Source organism: Ranitomeya variabilis, chromosome 2 (genome assembly GCF_051348905.1).
Source record: "Ranitomeya variabilis isolate aRanVar5 chromosome 2, aRanVar5.hap1, whole genome shotgun sequence".
NCBI classification, from domain to species: Eukaryota; Metazoa; Chordata; class Amphibia; order Anura; family Dendrobatidae; genus Ranitomeya; species Ranitomeya variabilis.
This window is the reverse complement of record NC_135233.1, coordinates 634,637,832-634,655,848: the sequence shown is the minus strand read 5'-3', so window position 1 is coordinate 634,655,848 and position 18,017 is coordinate 634,637,832. Positions and strand designations below refer to the sequence as shown.

Genomic DNA, 18,017 nt, shown 5'->3' with positions numbered 1-18,017 from the left:
GTATTTTATTTTTAATTCTCAATTTTATACAGTGCCTTATTCTGTGGGGCACCTTTTGTCATCCTCTGTGCAATCAACTAATATGAAGCGGACTATCATCATGGAGGCATCTTTATAATCTGTTGGGCTGGTGACTGTAATAAGAAATTGGAACTATACATGAGGAATCCGAATAGCGTACATCTTGGCCCGTATTCTCTTTATATGTATGACCTCTAGTTTCCTCTTTGATACTGGTCCTGCCTATTTGTAATCTCCTAATATCTGTTTACCCACGTGATCTGTTGCACTGTGTAATTTATGTACATATTTGTGTTCTATGTAACCTACACATACGGTACTTGTAATTTTGGACCCGACATGCCCTACCTTTTTGTTTACAGTGGGACAATATCTCTTCCCCTTTTGTCAGCAAACCGCATAATGATGACAGATGCGCATGCGCCGCTTTGTCCGGGGCTATCCTGCGTCTCAGAAGTCATCCTTCAGGCTTCAGTGCGGGTCAGTGATGTCATAGGAAGTTTTCCTTTGACCCGCACCGGAAGCTGGATGTACGGACGCGTCGCATGGCAGCCCTGCTCCCGCTCCACATGCGCTCACCGGTACATCATTTATGCATTTGTATATAAGGTAGGGACATGCTCTGCTTATCCACACGGCCCCCCGAAGAAGCCCGCAACGCGAAACGCGCGTCGGGGCAGCGACGTGTGCACGGTCTGGTGTACTTCATCCTCCCACATGGGTAAGCAATGACCGAACCTACCACTGCTGCTTTGCACTATTGCACTTTCTGCACTGGCACTTTTTTACGGTACTAGAGTGTCTGTTTTGTAGCTACAAGTGGGCAGATGTCTACAGATATCCGGGGTTTATATCCGGTCTGTGATCTTTTCCATGTCTGTACTTTTGGTTTGGCTGGCAGGTCCGGAGCCAGCACTGCGCCTGGGACGCGGCCCGCGCGCCCCCACCGAAAACCTCCCTCTCCCAGTAACCAAGAAAAAGATTTGCGTACGAAGGCGCACAGGCCGCTCCCATCGCAGTGCCGCGCTGTTGGAGAAAAAAATCGATCTTTGAAAGTGAAATAATTGTGTGTGAGGACAAATTCCAGGAGATCCAGGATCAGGGAGAAGAGATCAGCATCCAAATTACTACTTTGAAGATAGAAAGCAGTGGCCCTCCGGCCATCGATATGCCCTATGCTAGTATACAACGATTCCACGTTAATCGCTGCCAACAGCATATCTGGTTCAAGAGAGAGACCACTAATTTTCCCCAGGATGTCCGTTGTGTCCCTGACATAGGAGGGAAGCGTTTCCACTAGTGGGTGAAGATAATACTCAATGAATTTGCAAACTGAGTCACACAACCCTCCAATGCCAGAGACAATGGTATGCCCCAGGGGGACCAGGGGGTCCTTGTGGATATTGGGCAAGAGATAGAAGGTAGGGACCACCGGATTTTTAATACTCAGGCCATGAAAAATCGTTTTAGGAATTATACCCTGCGTGAAAGCTCTATCCAAAATTTCATACAGAGTTTCCATGAATCTAGCCGTAGGATTCTGAGGCTACTGATTTCCACCTGGATAAGGGGACTCTGGATTTGCCTTCAGACCGGCCGGACTCTGCCTACCCTGTGATCCGGTGCTCTGGACTGTGGACGCTGAAGCCTTCAGTAAAGGTAAAGAGACTGCAACCTTGTGTCTTTATTCTTCACTGCGCCTCACACCATCCACCATCTACACTCTGGGAAGCCCTGGGGATACACTTCGCCTGTGGGAAAGTATACCATCTAGCTGCCATAACATCACCCCAGCGAACCCCTCACAGCAGCGTTGGTCACCCTGACCGAATACCACAGGTGGTGTCACGAACATATCCCTTTAAAGACCTTCCCCCATTTACAACAGACGTCCCTAGGGCCATGGACCGGGTCAGCCACCGTGACATCCCCCTTGAGAACCGAAGGGCCCGGTACCGAGTACCCCATAGCCCTATGGGGGCGCTCCAGTGTGACAGCTGTGTTTGTAGTACCATCTATAGGGCATGAAAGTAGCTCCTGTTCTTCCTCCTCCTCCTCATTGACTACCAATCCACGTTGAGAAGACATGAGGCTGGGCTGAGTGTAATTCCCCTGTGTGGTTCCTTGCTCCATGTCCTTGTGCTCTGCATCCTCTTTAATTGTGAGCAGAGAGGTTTTCAGAATGCTGAGAAACAGGATGGTGAAGCTAATTATGGCGTCATCGCCGCTCACTATCTTGGTACAGTCCTCAAAGTTTTGGAGGATTGTACATATGTCGGACATTCATGTTCACTCCTGAGGTCTTATGTGCAGAGTTTGAACTGAATATTGATGGCCTTGTTGATGTTGGTAGTCAACAACTGCCCTCTTGTGCTCACAAATCCCTTCAAACATATGCAGCGTAGAGTTCCAGCGCATGGGGACATCACACACTAGCCGGTGAGCTGGAAGTTGCAAAGGCTGCTGAAGCACAGCAAGGGCGGCTGAAGCTGTAGCTGACTTTCTAAAATAGGCAGACAGGTGGTGTACTTTCACTAGCAGATCTGGCAGCCTCGAGTAGCTTTTCAGAAAATGTTGAACCACGAGGTTAAGCACATGGGCCAAGCAAGGTACCTGTGTGAGCTCACCTTGCCTCAGAGCCGCCACCAGGTTACGGCCATGGTCACACAAGACCATGCCTGGCTGTAGGTTCAGCGGTGTCATCCAAACATCGGCCTGCTCTTTCAGCGCTGTGCACAACTCTCCTGCATTGTGTGGTTTGTCACCTATGCAGATTAGCTTCAGCATAGCCTGTTGCCGCTTTGTTGAGGCAGTGCTGCAGTGTTTTCAGTTTCTGACTGATGTGTTGATTTCAGAGATGGAGGATGAAGAGGAGGAGGAGGAGGTGCAGGAGCTGTAGACTATGGGGGCAACCCTGATTGACGTAGGGCCAGCAATCCTCGGTGTGGGGAGGATGTGTTCCATCCCAAGGTCTGACTGGCTCTCAGCTTCCACTATGTTAACCCTGTGTGCCTTCAGTGAGATATACCGTCCCTGCCCACAAGCACTTGTCCATGTGTCCGTGGTTAGGTGGACTTTCCCTGTAACAGCATTGTTGAGGGCACGGGAAATGTTATGCGACACATGCTGGTGTAATGCCGGTATGGCACGCCAGGGGAAATAGTGGCGACTGGAGACCGAGTACTTTGTGACGGCCGCCGCCATCAGGTTGCAGAAAGCTTCCATCTCAACGAGCCTAAAAGGCAGCATTTCTAGAGCAAACAGAAGAGAAATATTAGAATTTAGAACTGTGGCCTGTGGGACGTTGGCTGGGTATTTCCGCTTGAGTTCCAAAGACTGGGCTATAGACAACTGAAGGCTGTGCTGGGACAAGGATGTGGATGGGCTTGATGATGGAGCTCCTTAACTATGCCACAACAGGTGCAGGACTAGAGGCATCTTCACATGCATGGTGTACTGGGGATTGGCTTCTATGTAAAACATTGGAAGAAGCAGTGATGTGACCTGCAGGTAGTGGTCCTGGAGCCTAGGGTTCAGCCCACAAAGTCGGGCACTTTGCTGCCATGCACCTGATCATGCTGATGTTGGTCAGGCTGGTTGTTTTGCTACCCCTGCTGATGCGGGCATTGCAGGTGCTGCAAATGGCCTGTTTGGGGTTATCAGCAGAGTCTTTAAAAAATAACCAAACTTGGGAAGATCTAACAGTTGCAATGGCAACTTCCCTCATCTTGGTGTTACTGGGAATGGGTGCACGCCTTCTGTCTGTGGCCACCACACTGCTTCTTCCTGCCTGTTGGTGTGATATGCCTCCTTCCCCATGTGTGCTGCTGCCCTTGCTCTGCATGTCCTCCTGCCAGGTTGGGTCAGTCACATAGTCATCCACCACCTCTTCTTCCACATCTGCACCCTACTCCTCCTCCTGATTTTCTGGCAATTGGGTCTCATCATCGTCCATCTCTTCTGACACTTTCCCACCATCGCCTTCGCATGACCAGGGCTGGTCAAAGCTTTGGGCATCTCTACATGCGATCTCATCTGTCCCCACTTCAAGTTGACCGTCCGAGAGTTCTGAATCTTGAAATGGAAAACTGAACAGCTCTTCAAAGTGTCCAGGTGTTGGACCAGTTGTCTCAGGGCACTCGGCATGGTGGGAGGAAGGAGGATCAGGATGAGGAATATCCGGGCCACACTCATGGCTACTCAGACTTGACCATGTGGAAGACATGGTGGTGGTGGTTGTGGCTAAGTGACTGGAAGCATTATTTGCTATCCAACTAATAACCGTTTCACACTGCTCTGGCTTCAATAGTGGTGAGCTGCGGTCCCCTAGAAACTGGGACAGGAAGGTCAAGCGAGAAGATGTGGGTCTTTGTTTTTGCCCACTTTCACCTTGCCCACTGCCTTGTCCTCTGCATGCACCATCTTCATCACGTCCACTTCCCTTGCCCCTTGCTTTGCCCATTTTAAATGGAATACTCCACTATTTGAAATGCTCAGCACAAATATATTTATTAGTAGCGAAATTATATCTGATCAGTATGCCTGCAGATCTATGATTTTTCAAACCTAAACACCAGGCAGGCCTCAGCCTGACATAACAGACTGTATTCAATTTTTGGGGGCTTTTTTGTGAAGTTAATTTATGCAAAATAGTGCTGTATATAAGTAGAGCAACAGACAGCAAAAAAAAGGGGTTCACCGGCCTACAATGCCCAAACTTGGAGCATGCAGATATATGAGGGCTATCACGGAAATACCACACTGGCAAATATGTGGCCTTTTTATATTTTTAATGCAAAATAGTGCTGTATAAAATTTGAGTGACAGACAGCAAAAACAGTGGAAAACCGGTCTACAGTGCCCAAACTTGGAGTACACAGATATATGAGGGTTGTAATGGAAATACCACACTGGCAAATATGTGGCCTTTTTATATTTTTTTATGCTAAATAGTGCTGTATATAATTAGAGTAACAGACAGCAAAAAAAGTGGTACACCGGCCTACAATGCCCAAACTTGGAGCATGCAGATATGAGGGCTGTCACGGAAATACCACATTGGCAAATATGTGGCCTTTTTATATTTTTTTATGCTAAATAGTGCTGTATATAATTAGAGCAACAGACAGCAAAAACAGTGGAAAACCGGGCTACAATGCTCAAACTTGGAGCATGCAGATATATGAGGGCTGTCATGGAAATACCACACTGGCAAAAATGTGGCCTTTTTATATTTTTTATGCTAAATAGTGCTATATATAATTCAAGTATCAGACAGCAAAAACAGTGGAAATCTGGCCTGCAATGCCCAGACTAGGAGCATGCTAATATATGAGGGCTGTCATGGAAATACCACACTGGCAAATATGTGGCCTTTTTATATTTTTTTATGCAAAATAGTGCTGTATATAAGTTGAGTAACAGACAGCAAAAACAGTAGAAAACTGACCTACAATGCCCAAAATTGGAGTACGCATATATATGAGGGCTGTCACGGAAATATCACAATGAAATATGTGGCCTGTATTTTCTGAATGCAAAATAGTGCTGTATATAAGTAGAGTAACAGACAGCAAAAAAGTGGTACACCGGCCTGCCATGCCCAAACTTGGAGCACACAGATATATGAGGGCTGTCATGGAAATACCACACTGCCAAATATGTGTCCTTTCTTTTTTTAAATGCAAAATAGTGCTGTGTATAATTAGAGTAACAGACCGTAAAAACAGTGGCAAAATGGCCTAAAATGCCCAAACTTGGAGCACGCAGATATATGAGGCCTTTTTTGGTGAATTTAAAACACACAAAAAAAAAAATAGTAGAACAAGGCTAGCACGTACAACTCTGCTATGTATGCCTGAAAAACTATAATTTTTTAAACAGGCCTCTGTCATACAGAGCAGACTGTATATTTTTTTGGGGGGGGGTCAATTTTTTGGGAAAAAAAAATTGCAACTAGGTATATAGTAAAGAAGGTGCAGCAGCAGCAGACAGTTATGGAGCTTTGGGAGGGATGCAGTGGGAGCAATGGACGCACATACAGTCCCTGCAGGCCTTGGACTGATGTGGATATGTCGTGTTCTGCCTACTTAGCGCTGCAATATCGGGACCCATGAATTAGCCTTAAAAAGGACTGTTGGTTTCTCAGGAGTTGTGGATTTAACAGTTGCAGACCTATACTAACTATAAAAACCATGATTCTGAGACCCTATCTCGGCAGCAGCCAAGCCAATCACTGCACGACCACAACAAAGATGGCTGCAGCATTTCATGGCCTGGCAGACAATCCCTGCAGCGTGATTGGGTCTCAAAAGTCCGCCAAAATTGCTGGGTGGAGACACCAGTTACCGCCGAATAATCCCGGAAATGCTCGGTGCTCACCGAGTACACCAAGTACACTGATACTCGGGCGAGTAACGAGTAGTGGTGAGCACGTTCGCTCATCACTAATTGTAATACATTATTTATTGGTACAAGATACTAAAAAAAACCCATAAAAACAATTAAAAAGTCACACAGGACTTGATACAGTCACCAAAATAGGGCAAAAAAAACCCCTAATTTCAAAGACCAGTAATATGATATCTTATTTAGAATGATTGATCCAGGCTGACAAAATATTTTCTGTATAATGTCAAGGAATAATCAAAAATCTATGAAATGCACAAAGTTTGTATGATTACCAGGCATGTACAATAACAGGCAGAATATGACAGTATGAGTGTTTGCAACACAGAATACAGAAATAATGATATGTGTCCTAATACAGCTATATTCTGCACATCTACCAGCACACAATAGAGAATAATCCAAATGTAATCAACATCAGTGCACACAAACTAAATGCCAATGCACAAGAAATGTAAGGCTGAATGCATAAACAATAGATATATGAATAAAGTGCTATTAGTGCTAAAAAAGAACAATGTATAAGCTGGGAGCCTGATTACAGAGATATGTCACTTACTAGGCTGTGTGTTTTAGTTTCTATATAATCAGTATTTTATCAGCAGGAGATTTTCACTGGAGCACTAGGTCTCACACGCAGGTAAGGCCTCTTTCACACTTCAGTTGTTTGGCGTCAGTCTAAAACCGTCATTTTCCTCAAAAAACGGATCCGTTTTTTTTTTTCGACGGATCCGTTTTTTTCCCCATAGACTTGCATTAGCGACGGATTGTGACGGATGGTCGTCCGTTCCATCCGTCATGCGACGGATCCGTCAAAATTTAGCGGACGTCATCTAGACATTGACGTTCATCTAGACGTTTTTTGTCTCCGTTGAAATGGCGGATCGCGACGGATCCGTCGCGTCCATCATTTCATAGAATGGCCACCTATGGGCGACGGATCCGTCGCGATCCGTTTTTTGGCAGATCCGTCGCCCCAATCCGTTTTTTCAAGTTTTTTCAATTGCGCATGCTCCAAAAAGTATATACAACCCCCGAGTAACGGATCCGTCAAAAAAACGGATCCGTTACATCCGTTTTTTCAACAATTGTGACGGATCCGTCGATCCGTCACTTTGTCGGAAGTGACTGACGCCAAACGACTGAAGTGTGAAAGAGGCCTTACTCAGATATATCTGTTGCTCCACCCCCTCCACTGATTAGCAGCTTGCTGGCAATTGACAATGTACACAGGAAGGTGCCAGGCTGTAGTGTGGGTGGGCTTATATACAGCTCAGAAATCTTAACACTGTTACATCTACCTCAGGCAAAACAGCGATTCTATCAAAACTACAAATCAAGCAGTTATGAAGTGATACATTGTTCGAATCAAACTCTCTGTGTCTACGTTATTCTGCTATCAAATTCCATAGCAAATAAGTGCTGACGGATTCCCTTTAATATTTACTCATTGGATCATGGTAATTTGTGATATAGTGCTCAATATAGATCAATATACAGTAGTTTATAGTGTGTGATGGCATATGCCTAGAGATGTGTCCCATGTCCTTAAAGATGCTAGTAATGCCCCTAAAAAATCTAATTTTGACTGAGTGCTGCTGCAGGATACTGCAGAGCCACCCCTATTCATTTGAATACATGCAACAGCGGACGTGGCCACTATACAATTGACAGTAGTGATGTGAAGCTCTGCAACTGATCACATATGGCCCCTTTAACTGACTGGCCTGTGTGAAAGGCTGATGATGTCAGTTTTTCTTTTCATAGTCTACCATAGACAGACTGGTTCCTAGGGATACACATACAAACCACTGCAGGCAAAATGGTTTTCAGATATTAGAACCCTAGAAATAACCGTGTCCCAGTTTAAAAGGCAGTGATCAAGAATACTATTTTAAGAGCATGACATTTCTTAATTTAAAAAAAAAAAAAACAGAAAGGTGACAGGTGCTCTGATTATCCTAGTAGAAATGTTAATAATAAGAAATCTTGTACTGCTTACCCCTGAAAAACCAATGTACCAGAGTCGACATTGCAGTCAGTCAATTTGAGCTCGAAATGTAACTTCACATTCGAATACTTTTCTGCAGCTGTTGAAAAATCAAGAGTGGTCAATATAACAATCATTACATTGAGATTTTAAAAAATATACAAATCAACTTGCTACATCCTTGTTACATACTTAGTCCAACCCCATTGAGCAGGGTTGCCAATTGTGCAAACATTAGTGGACGTACTTTTTTCAACCTGCCCCCCCCAAAAAAAAATTATAGCCACATCTTATTTTTAAAAAAAGCTGTAAGTGCAGCATATGATGACTGCAATTTTCATCATTTTACAGTTCACGGTACATGCTGTTAATATGTACAGGCTGTATGTAGGCTGAAAATCTTAATTTATTTTCCAGTGTGTCTGTAAAAACTGTCTGTCCGTGATAGGATGAGTTGTCTGGTAAAAAATAGTAAATGACATTGGCAACTGTGTCACTGAGACATTCGGACTCTGGTTGGTGTTGAATAATAATTATGATTACTTTCAACCCTGTATTGGGTACATATTGTATATACTGTATCTTCTGACACTACTAGTAAGATTTCTATACACTTAACCTGGGTAACGTCATATTATAGGCTAAAAATGCCATAGATCAGACCTTGTTCAAAGCGCGGACTGTGGGCAACATCTGCCCTCTGGCTGTTCCTGTCCGGCCCATGGACTGAGACTGTCGAAGGGGTGAAAGCGAGGCCGACAGGCTGCACCATGCTGCCACCCTCCCCTGCCCACTGTGCATGCACCGCGCACTGTCACCACTTTCTGCGCGGAAGCAGACAGTGGTGAATATATATGCAGCGCCCCAGAGTCCTGGTCATTGCAGTAATGTCATTCTTCCACCAGGGGGAGTGATGTTACGTCTGAAGGCAATAAAGGAGATCTCTTTGTCAGGTAACACAATGCATGCAACATGTTCACACTCCAGACCAGAAGGGGGAGCTCTAAACCTGTTTTAGGTGAGCTCCCTTATAAAACATCCTGATCTGGAGGGAAAAGGGGTTCAGAGTTCAGTTCCTGTCAGGAAGACAGAGGGAGAGGAAGGAGTCCTGGAGCCTGAAGTGCTGCAGCTCCTGGAAGAAGACACTAAAGTGAACATATTGCAGAGTGTGCAGGAAAGCAGAGCACAGGAGAGGAATATCAGAGGGAGATCAGCCAGGAGCAAGCTGCTTCTCTTTGAGGTGCAGGAATCCGGTAGCCAGAATACCGAGGGAGTAAGGATCTCTACGCTTTACTTCAGAGACTGGCAGGACAGATAATTCCACGTTACCTGCCCGACCTATACCCAGGAGGCATGGTGGCAACTTGTGGGGGCTGGGGCGTGCTAGAGTCCCTGTAAAAAGCCTCAGGCCATCAGTCATATGGGTTGTTCCTATCCTTCTGGGGGACAGAGAGAAAGACATAACATCTAGAACATCTACAGCAGTTGTGAGGACCTTATGAGAGGCTCAGCAGTAAGGTACTACAACATCCAGGCGCTAGAGAAAGGCTACTGATTTCCACCTGGATAAGGGGACTCTGGATTTGCCTTCAGACTGGCCGGCCTCTGCCTACCCTGTGGTCTGTACCCTGGACTGTGGATGCTGAAGCCATCAGTAAAAAAGGTAAAGAGACTGCAACCTTGTGTCCTCGTTATTCACTGCGCCTCACACCCTCTACCATCTACACTCTGGGAAGCCCTGGGGATACACTTCACCTGTGGGAAGGTATACTATCTAGCTGCCATCAAATTACCCCAGCGGACCCATAAGCAGCGTCGGTCACCCTGACCGAATACCACAGGTGGCGTCACGAACATTATCCCTTTAAATACCTTTCCCCATTTACAACGGACGTCCCTAGGGCCACGGACCGGGTCAGCCACCGTGACATCTCCCTTGAGAACCGAGGGGCGCGGTACCGAGTACCCCACTGACCTACTGGGGGCGCTCCAGATACATACCCTGTTCCACCAATCAGCATGTGAGAAAGCTGACGCGATGATGTAATTTCATCACTGTGGAGAGTCAGTGCATCAGAGACAGAAGCAGAGAGCTCTGGCAAAAATTAAGAAACCATTGCAAGTGTTCAGTTTGTCTGATTTTTCTCTTTATAGGTATATTTTTGAGTAAAATGTAAATTGTTCAATTAGTCTATAAACTTCTGACAATAGGTCTCTGAACTTCCAAGCAATACATTTTGTATTTTTTTCTGAAAAGGAGAAATGGTCAAAATTAAAAAAAAACAACAGTGCTTTTAGACCTCAAAAAATGCAAAGAAAACAAGTTCGTAATCATTTAGAAACAACAACACTAATCTTTTAACTCAGAAAGAGTTCAGAAATCAATATTTTGCGGAATAACCATGATTTTTAATCTCAGCTTTCATGCGTCTTCACATGTGTGGCACCCCAGGAGTTTGAGCACCACAATGGTGCTGCCTTCCTCTCGGGGAGGGTAATGCCATGCCTGCAGACAGGAGGGATCCCTTTGGCATTACATTCAACACATTCTGACTCCAGCGAGAAGGGGGAGCTCTAAACCCAGTATAAGGGGAACTTCCCTAGATACATCCTGGTCTGGAGGAGGAGTTAGACTGTCTGGTGCAGACAAGAGACAGGGAAGGAGAAGAGGAGTGATCAGGAGCTAGAGGAGGGCTGCGATTGGGCCTCCTCTAAGCCAGAGAGCAGAACCCGGGCCAAGTCAGTGATGCCAAGAGATATGAGGGTCTGTAATAGTAGGGAATGGTCCACTATGTCAAATGCAGAGGACAGGTCTAGGAGGAGGAGGATAGAGTAGTGCCGCTTGGCTTTGGCAGTTAATAGGTCATTGGAGACTTTAGTTAGGGCAGTTTCAGTGGGGTGATGTGGCCAGAATCCAGATTGAAAGCAGTCGAAGAGGGAGCAGGAAGAGAGGTGGCAGGACAGTTCAAGATGGATGTGTTGTTCCAGTAGTTTTGAGGTATAGGGGAGAAGTGATATGGGCAGATAGCTAGATGCAGAGGATGAGTCAAGAGAGGGCTTTTTGAAGATAGGTGTGATTGAGGCATATTTAAAGCTTGAGGGGAAAACACCATTTATTAGTGATAGGTTGAAGAAATGGGTTAGGGTTGGAATGAAGACTGTGGTGAGGTTTGGGATGAAGTGGGATGGGATCGGGTCAAGTGCACAGGTAGTGAGATGTGATCTTGAGAGTAGAGTGGAGAGTCAATCTTTTGTAATGGTGAAGTTTGCTTTGGAGGAGGAGGCTGGGCAGTTAGGAGAAAGGGCTCTGGGGGTTGTTGACCAAAACTGTCTCGATGTTATCAATCTTCTGCTTGAAAAATGAGGCAAAGTCTTCCACCGAGATGAGTGGAGAGGGAGGGGGTGCTGGTGGGATAGAGGAGAGAATTGTAAGTGTTGAATAACTGTATAGGGTTGTGAGACAGGGAGGATATGAGAGATGAGAAGTAGGTTTCCTTTTCTGCAGCGAGTGTGGCCTTGAAAGTAGTGAGGGACTGTTTGAATGTGATGACGTGCTCATTGGAGTGGGATCTTTTCTATCTCTGCTCAGCAACCCTGGTAGCTCGTCTCAGTTCTTTGGTCAGGCTGGTGTGCCAGGGCTGTCTGTTGATTTTGCGAGCTTTGGTATGTGTGAGAGAGGGGACCGATTCCAGAGCTACAACTATTATATAGAGTGGCAGTGGGATCCACATTGTGTAGGGAACTTATGCCACAAAGAGGGAGAAGGGATTCAGACAGTGAGTGCAGATTGAGGGGTTTAACATTTCTGCGAGGGTGTGCGAGTTTGTCGGGTGGAGATTGTGGACAAGGGGTGGAGAGAGAAGAGAATGTGAGTAGGTTGTGGTCAGAAAGAGGGAGAGGTGAGTTAGAGAGGTTAGATAGGGGAGCAGAGGAGGGTGAAGATGAGGTCCAATGTGTGGCCATCTTTGTTAGTGGCTGCAGAAGACCATTGAGCGAGGCCGAAGGAGGAAGTGAGAGATAGAAGTTTAGTGGCAGCTGAGAGGGAAGTGTCAATGGGAATGTTGAAGTCGCCCATGATGATAGTGGGGATGTCTGTGGAAAGGAAATAAAGTAGCCAGGTGGTAAAGTGGTCAAGGAAGGTGGCGACTGGCCCTGGGGGGCGGTAAATGACAGCCAATTGGAGGTTGGAGGGGGAAGAGATGCGCACAGAGTGCACCACCTCAAAGGAAGGCAGTGTAACAAAGGGTGGCAGTGGGATTGGGGTGAAGGAGCAGCAGTTATCTGACAGGAGAAAACCAACTCCTCCACCATGCTTGCTGCTGGGGCAGGGAGTGTGGGAGAGGTGGCATCCACCATACGAGAGTGCAGCAGGAGAAGCTGTGTCAGAGGGGGCGAGCCAGGTTTCGGTGATGGCGAGGAAGGAAAGTTTATGAGTAATGAAAAGATCATGGATGTAAGAAAGTTTGTTACAGACAGAGACAGTGTTCCATAGTGCTCCTGTTAGTGGGACTGGGGAAGCAGGGGCTGGGCGAATGGGTATAAAGTTAGAGAGGTTACGGAAAGTTGTGATAGAGCATGGATGGGAGGTAGAAATGACTGTGGGAATGTGGTGAGGAGGACCAGGATTTGGAGCAATATCACCGGCAGTGAGGAAGAGCAGAGAAAGTGTTAGCAGGTGGGAGCAGGAGAGAGAATGAGGAGACTGTCTGTGTTTGGAGACAGAGGATTGTATGTTGACAGGGCCGTAACTACAACCGCGGCAGCCGGTGCACTGCCCCGGGGCCCCAACCACCCAAGCGGCCCCAAACTGATGGTAAAAAATTGTATTTTAATACTTTAATTTCTCATAAAATACCCAGAGAGATACTATATTCCTGTCAGACAATGTCACCCAGAGGACAGGAGAGACTATCATTTCAATAATTTCCAGGAGCTCTGCCAGCTGTCAATGAATGGAAACCTGCACTGGCCTGGAAAGTCTCATAGCACAAGATTTGTATCACAGCGTGCATCATGTATTTGACTGTTCCTGTGACTGTGTCTAAGGCTGAACGATCCTTCTCTAAGCTTAAACTCATAAAAAACTACTTGAGAAGTACTATGGCTCAAGAGAGACTCAGCAGCTTAGCTTTACTTTCAATTGAGAATGATCGAGCTCAACAGATTAACTTTGACAAAGTAATTGATGAATTCGCTTCTCTGAAAGTTAGGAAACAAATGTTTAAGTAGCTGTTTAAAACTGAACAAATTGGTAATGTTTAAGTAATGTTATGTTTAAGTGAACAAAGTTTAAATGTATACTGTTTAAAACTACTTAATATTTAATAAACATATACAGTTATTTGAAAATGGTGCAATATTTGGAATTATTCATCTTATTAATTTTCCAAACATATTCACTGAATATTTAACTTCTAAAACTTGCATCATAAAGAAAATCTATTAAAGGTCTTGCGGAACGTGGTGAAGCCTGTGTGTTGTATACAACAATGCGTAGCAGGCTTCACACCTTTCACAACCTCTAGTGATTGAAATGTTGAGGGGCCCCACTATGAAATTTTGCCCCGGGGCCCCGAAGTTTATAGTTAGGGCACTGTATGTTGAGGAACAGTTCAGTGGAGGAGATGAGATGGACAGGGAGGATTAAAGAAGAGATGACCAGTTCCTTACTAGGTGTAGGGATTAGGGGGGTTAGCAGAAAGTGAAGGATTATAGGGGTGAGATTGAAAACAAACAGAAACATTGTTTACAGTTACTATCCAGTTACCTTCAATTCCCTTCTGGAATTTATTCTGAGCATCACACTTCTATGATACCCTGTGATACACGAGGCAGACTGATGCCTTGGCAGACTTATGCTATACAATATATGTGCAACAAAGTGCATTCAGGTGTGAAGCAGAGGGGAGTTGTCCATGCTCATCTTGGTCAGATAATTAAGAGAGCCAGATGTATATGATCAAGGCAGAGTAAACAAGGTCATAAATAACATGAGAGATATTCGAGGGGTCATTTGAAAAGCATACCAAGTTTTTGTTATATATACGAGCTTAAACCTGAATGCAAATAGGGAAAAATTATTTAAGTAGTGTCACACTGCTCAAAGCATATGTGCCAAGGGCAAGGTGGTACAATATGTTACTACAGTAAAAAGATAATAACAGATTACCTCAGTATCACCTCCAGACCACGTAATAAGAAGAGAGGGCAGGCAAGGAATTCCCCCCTCCACTGCGACGCGTGTTTTGCCCCAAACTTCTTCCGGGGGCGTGTCAGTGTGAGGAGAAGGGGTTCTTTTAAATAAAGTGTAGCCAATAGCGGAGAGGAAAAGGGCTTACGATATAGGCGATGTCACATTCTGCCATTCGTAGTTCAATGCCGCATGAAGCACCCATCACCCCTTCGATATAGATGAACTTCCGGGACGTGCTCATTGAAACGCAAGCTGGAACGCATGCAATTCCAGATCAAAGCACTCCCGGAAGTATGTGGGGTAGTGATGAGCCATGCATGCACGCAACACGGACGGCAATTGTGATGGAATCTATAGAGAGATGGTGAAGGCAGACCTGACCTCTCCTGTGCCTCCTTTGACATAGGAATCTGTCAATAACCTCGACTCAGGTCCATGATAAGTACCGGGCACTAGTGATGAGTGAATATGCTCGTCACTCGAGATTTCTCGAGCATGCTCGGGGGTCCTCCGAGTATTTTTAGTGCTCGGAGATTTAGTTTTTCTTGCCGCAGCTGAATGATTTACAGCTATTAGCCAGCATAAGTACATGTGGGGGTTGCCTGGTTGCTAGGGAATCCCCAAATGTACTTATGCTGGCTAACAGATGTAAATCATTCAGCTGCGGCAAGAAAAACTAAATCTCCGAGCACTAAAAAATACTCGGAGGACCCCCGAGCATGCTCGAGAAATCTCGAGTAACGAGTATATTCGCTCATCACTACAGGGCACTTAATCAGCTTACCAAGCAGCTCATCGATGTGTGGCATTGGGTATGCATCTGGCACTGTGATGGCATTTAGCCTCCTGTAGTCCACGCAGAACCAGGTTGTCAGGTTCTTTTTTGGGACGAGGACTACAGGCGAGACCCACACTCTTTTAGACTTTTTTCATCACCCCCAGGCATAACTTTTTGCACCTGTAGGGAGACACGGTATGCACATTTGGTGAACTCAGGGGTAACTCCCTGTGTCCACCTAGTGGAAGGCTAGCTTTGTCTTCCCTTGTACACCTGTGACGATGGTCACGTAGAGCTGAACACCTCCTACAGCTGAGAGATCTGCTCCATGGATAGCTTCAGCTTGAATTCTACATCCTCGGTAGACCCTCTGTTCCAGGCTGCTGCTACTAAAGTCACCAGGACTTCACTCATGCCTGCATAGGTAGGCTACACAGAGGAAGGGTACATGCTTCCCTGTAATGATGAGCCTTCATCATGTTGACATGGACAACCTTCTGCCTTTTCCTAGCATAGTCAATGGTTACCAAATAATTTATATAATTGAAGTGCTGATGTATGAGGTATGGACCTTCTCTGGATGCCTGAAGCTTGTTTTGGGTCATTGGAACTAGGACTCACACCTTCTGACTCACTTTGTACACCTGAACTAGGGTGTTCTGGTCACACCACAGCTTCTGGCTGGCCTGGGCCTGTACATATTCTCATGCAACAGTCGCATCATTGACTGCATTTTGTCATGGAGCCACATGACATACTCAATGACAGACACTTCCGGGAATTCAGTTTTCCTTCCCAGGATTCCCTTACCAGACCAAGGGGCCTCCAGATTCATGTGCCGTACAGGAACTCGAAAGGGGTTGCACCCTGTTGAGGCCTGTGGTACCTCTCTGTAAGCAAACAGCAGGTGTGGGAGGTACCACTCCCTGTTGAGCCCATGGGACTTATCCAGCTTCTTAAGATTCTGCTTAAGGGTATCTTTGATACAAACTGGATACCAGGTGTTGCACCGGCATTTTCTTACAGAAAGTGTGCATTAAATGAGAAATGAACTGAGTCCCCTGATCTGTAAGCATCTCCCTGGGAAATCCTACTCAAGAAAATATGACAAAAAGGTCATCTGCCACCTTATTGGCCCTATTTGAAGACCGAGCCACTGTCTCCGGGTAACATTTAGCATAGTCTACTACAGTAAGAATAAAATGTTTTCCAGAGCTATGAGGATGGCCCATGGACCAAGATATCCCTAGCAATCCCCTGGAATTACTTCTCTGTCACCAGCATAGGGATCAAGGGAGCTTTATGAGCAGGTCCCAACATCTCCACTCTTTGACACGTGATTCAGGAGCTGCAAAAGTTGGCAACATTTTTTCCCCATTTTGGGCCAATATAAGTGGTGGGGCAGCCGAGCCTTGATTTTGCTGATTCCCAAGTGTCCAGCCAGCAGGATCTCATGGGCAATCTACATCAACTCCTCCCTAAACTGATAATGGCGCAACCAGCTATCTTTCCCTCAGCCACTCCTGTTAGGTGCTACAGGGGACAGTCTCCTGCTACAACCTCCCTCTGGTCCCTGAATACCTTCTTGCTATTGGACTCTGAGATGGGTTTCTCTGCGAGGTCCCTCAATGTCACTAGATTGGCATCTGAGCAGGTACAGACTGGGGCTAAAATTCAGCCCTGGCATTTGAAATCACACAGGCCCATGCTGTCCCCATCCCCAAGCACCAGATGGGATATATTATTAATATTACCCAGCATGGAGGAAAGCCAGATTTACTACTAGACCAATATTTCTAATGGTACCTCCGTCACAACTCTTAACAGTATGGGTGTCTTGAGAACACCGATTCTGTTAACAACATAGCAGGAAAGGTGTCCCATGACCAGACAGACCCTTCTTACATTTGCCAGAATTGCCAGATGGCCAGTCCGGTCCTGCATCTGAACACAGGGCAGCTTGGAACTCCTGCCTAGAAGCAGACAGAAGTGACATTACAACCCCAACATCATTGGAACCCCCTGGGACCTGCTCTGGGTCCATAATTAGTTCTGATATCCAGCTGGGTGATAAGGGTCCAGAATGCAGAGCAATACCTGCATTCTGGGCACTCTGACTGCAGGTGACAGCAACAATGTAGGCTGTCTTCCCGGGGGATAACAATTCTTTCACATTAGCATGACATGCGGTAGGTACCACTTTCCCATTATTCACTAATATCTCAAGAGTTGTACTAATCATGGGACAGCTACCATGGGCCATGTCCCAATCCATTGTGACACTGGTCAGCTGCACATGCCCACCTGCTTCATGATCCCCATACCTGTTTCCATCGCCCTTCCCACTGACATTTGCTCCTTTTACGGGATCCTTAGCAATATCACCCAACAGTATGACATGGCTGAGTTCCCCTGTACCACAAAATACAATATCATTATGCATCACATTGAGTGTCACATTATCAACATTTGAAACACATGACAAACCAGATCTGGAAGGGTTGTCAGGAATTTATTGAGCAGCCAATCATCCCAGATCAGTTCTCAATAAAACATTTGTGGGGAGGATCTCGGACACCCCCACTTCCATTAACCCCTCCCGGCATCCCAATCTAGGAAAACCCAGG

At 45.8% G+C, this 18,017-nt stretch overlaps 1 protein-coding gene across 1 annotated transcript in view; it reads right to left on the bottom strand.

The window, feature by feature from the left end:
- Positions 1–18,017, bottom strand: part of KMO (kynurenine 3-monooxygenase) — a 705,013-nt gene that overhangs the window by 341,715 nt on the left and 345,281 nt on the right. The window contains exon 6 of the mRNA XM_077292788.1: positions 8,432–8,519. Coding sequence (XP_077148903.1) covers positions 8,432–8,519 — 88 coding nt within the window. The remainder of the gene's footprint in view (positions 1–8,431; positions 8,520–18,017) is intronic.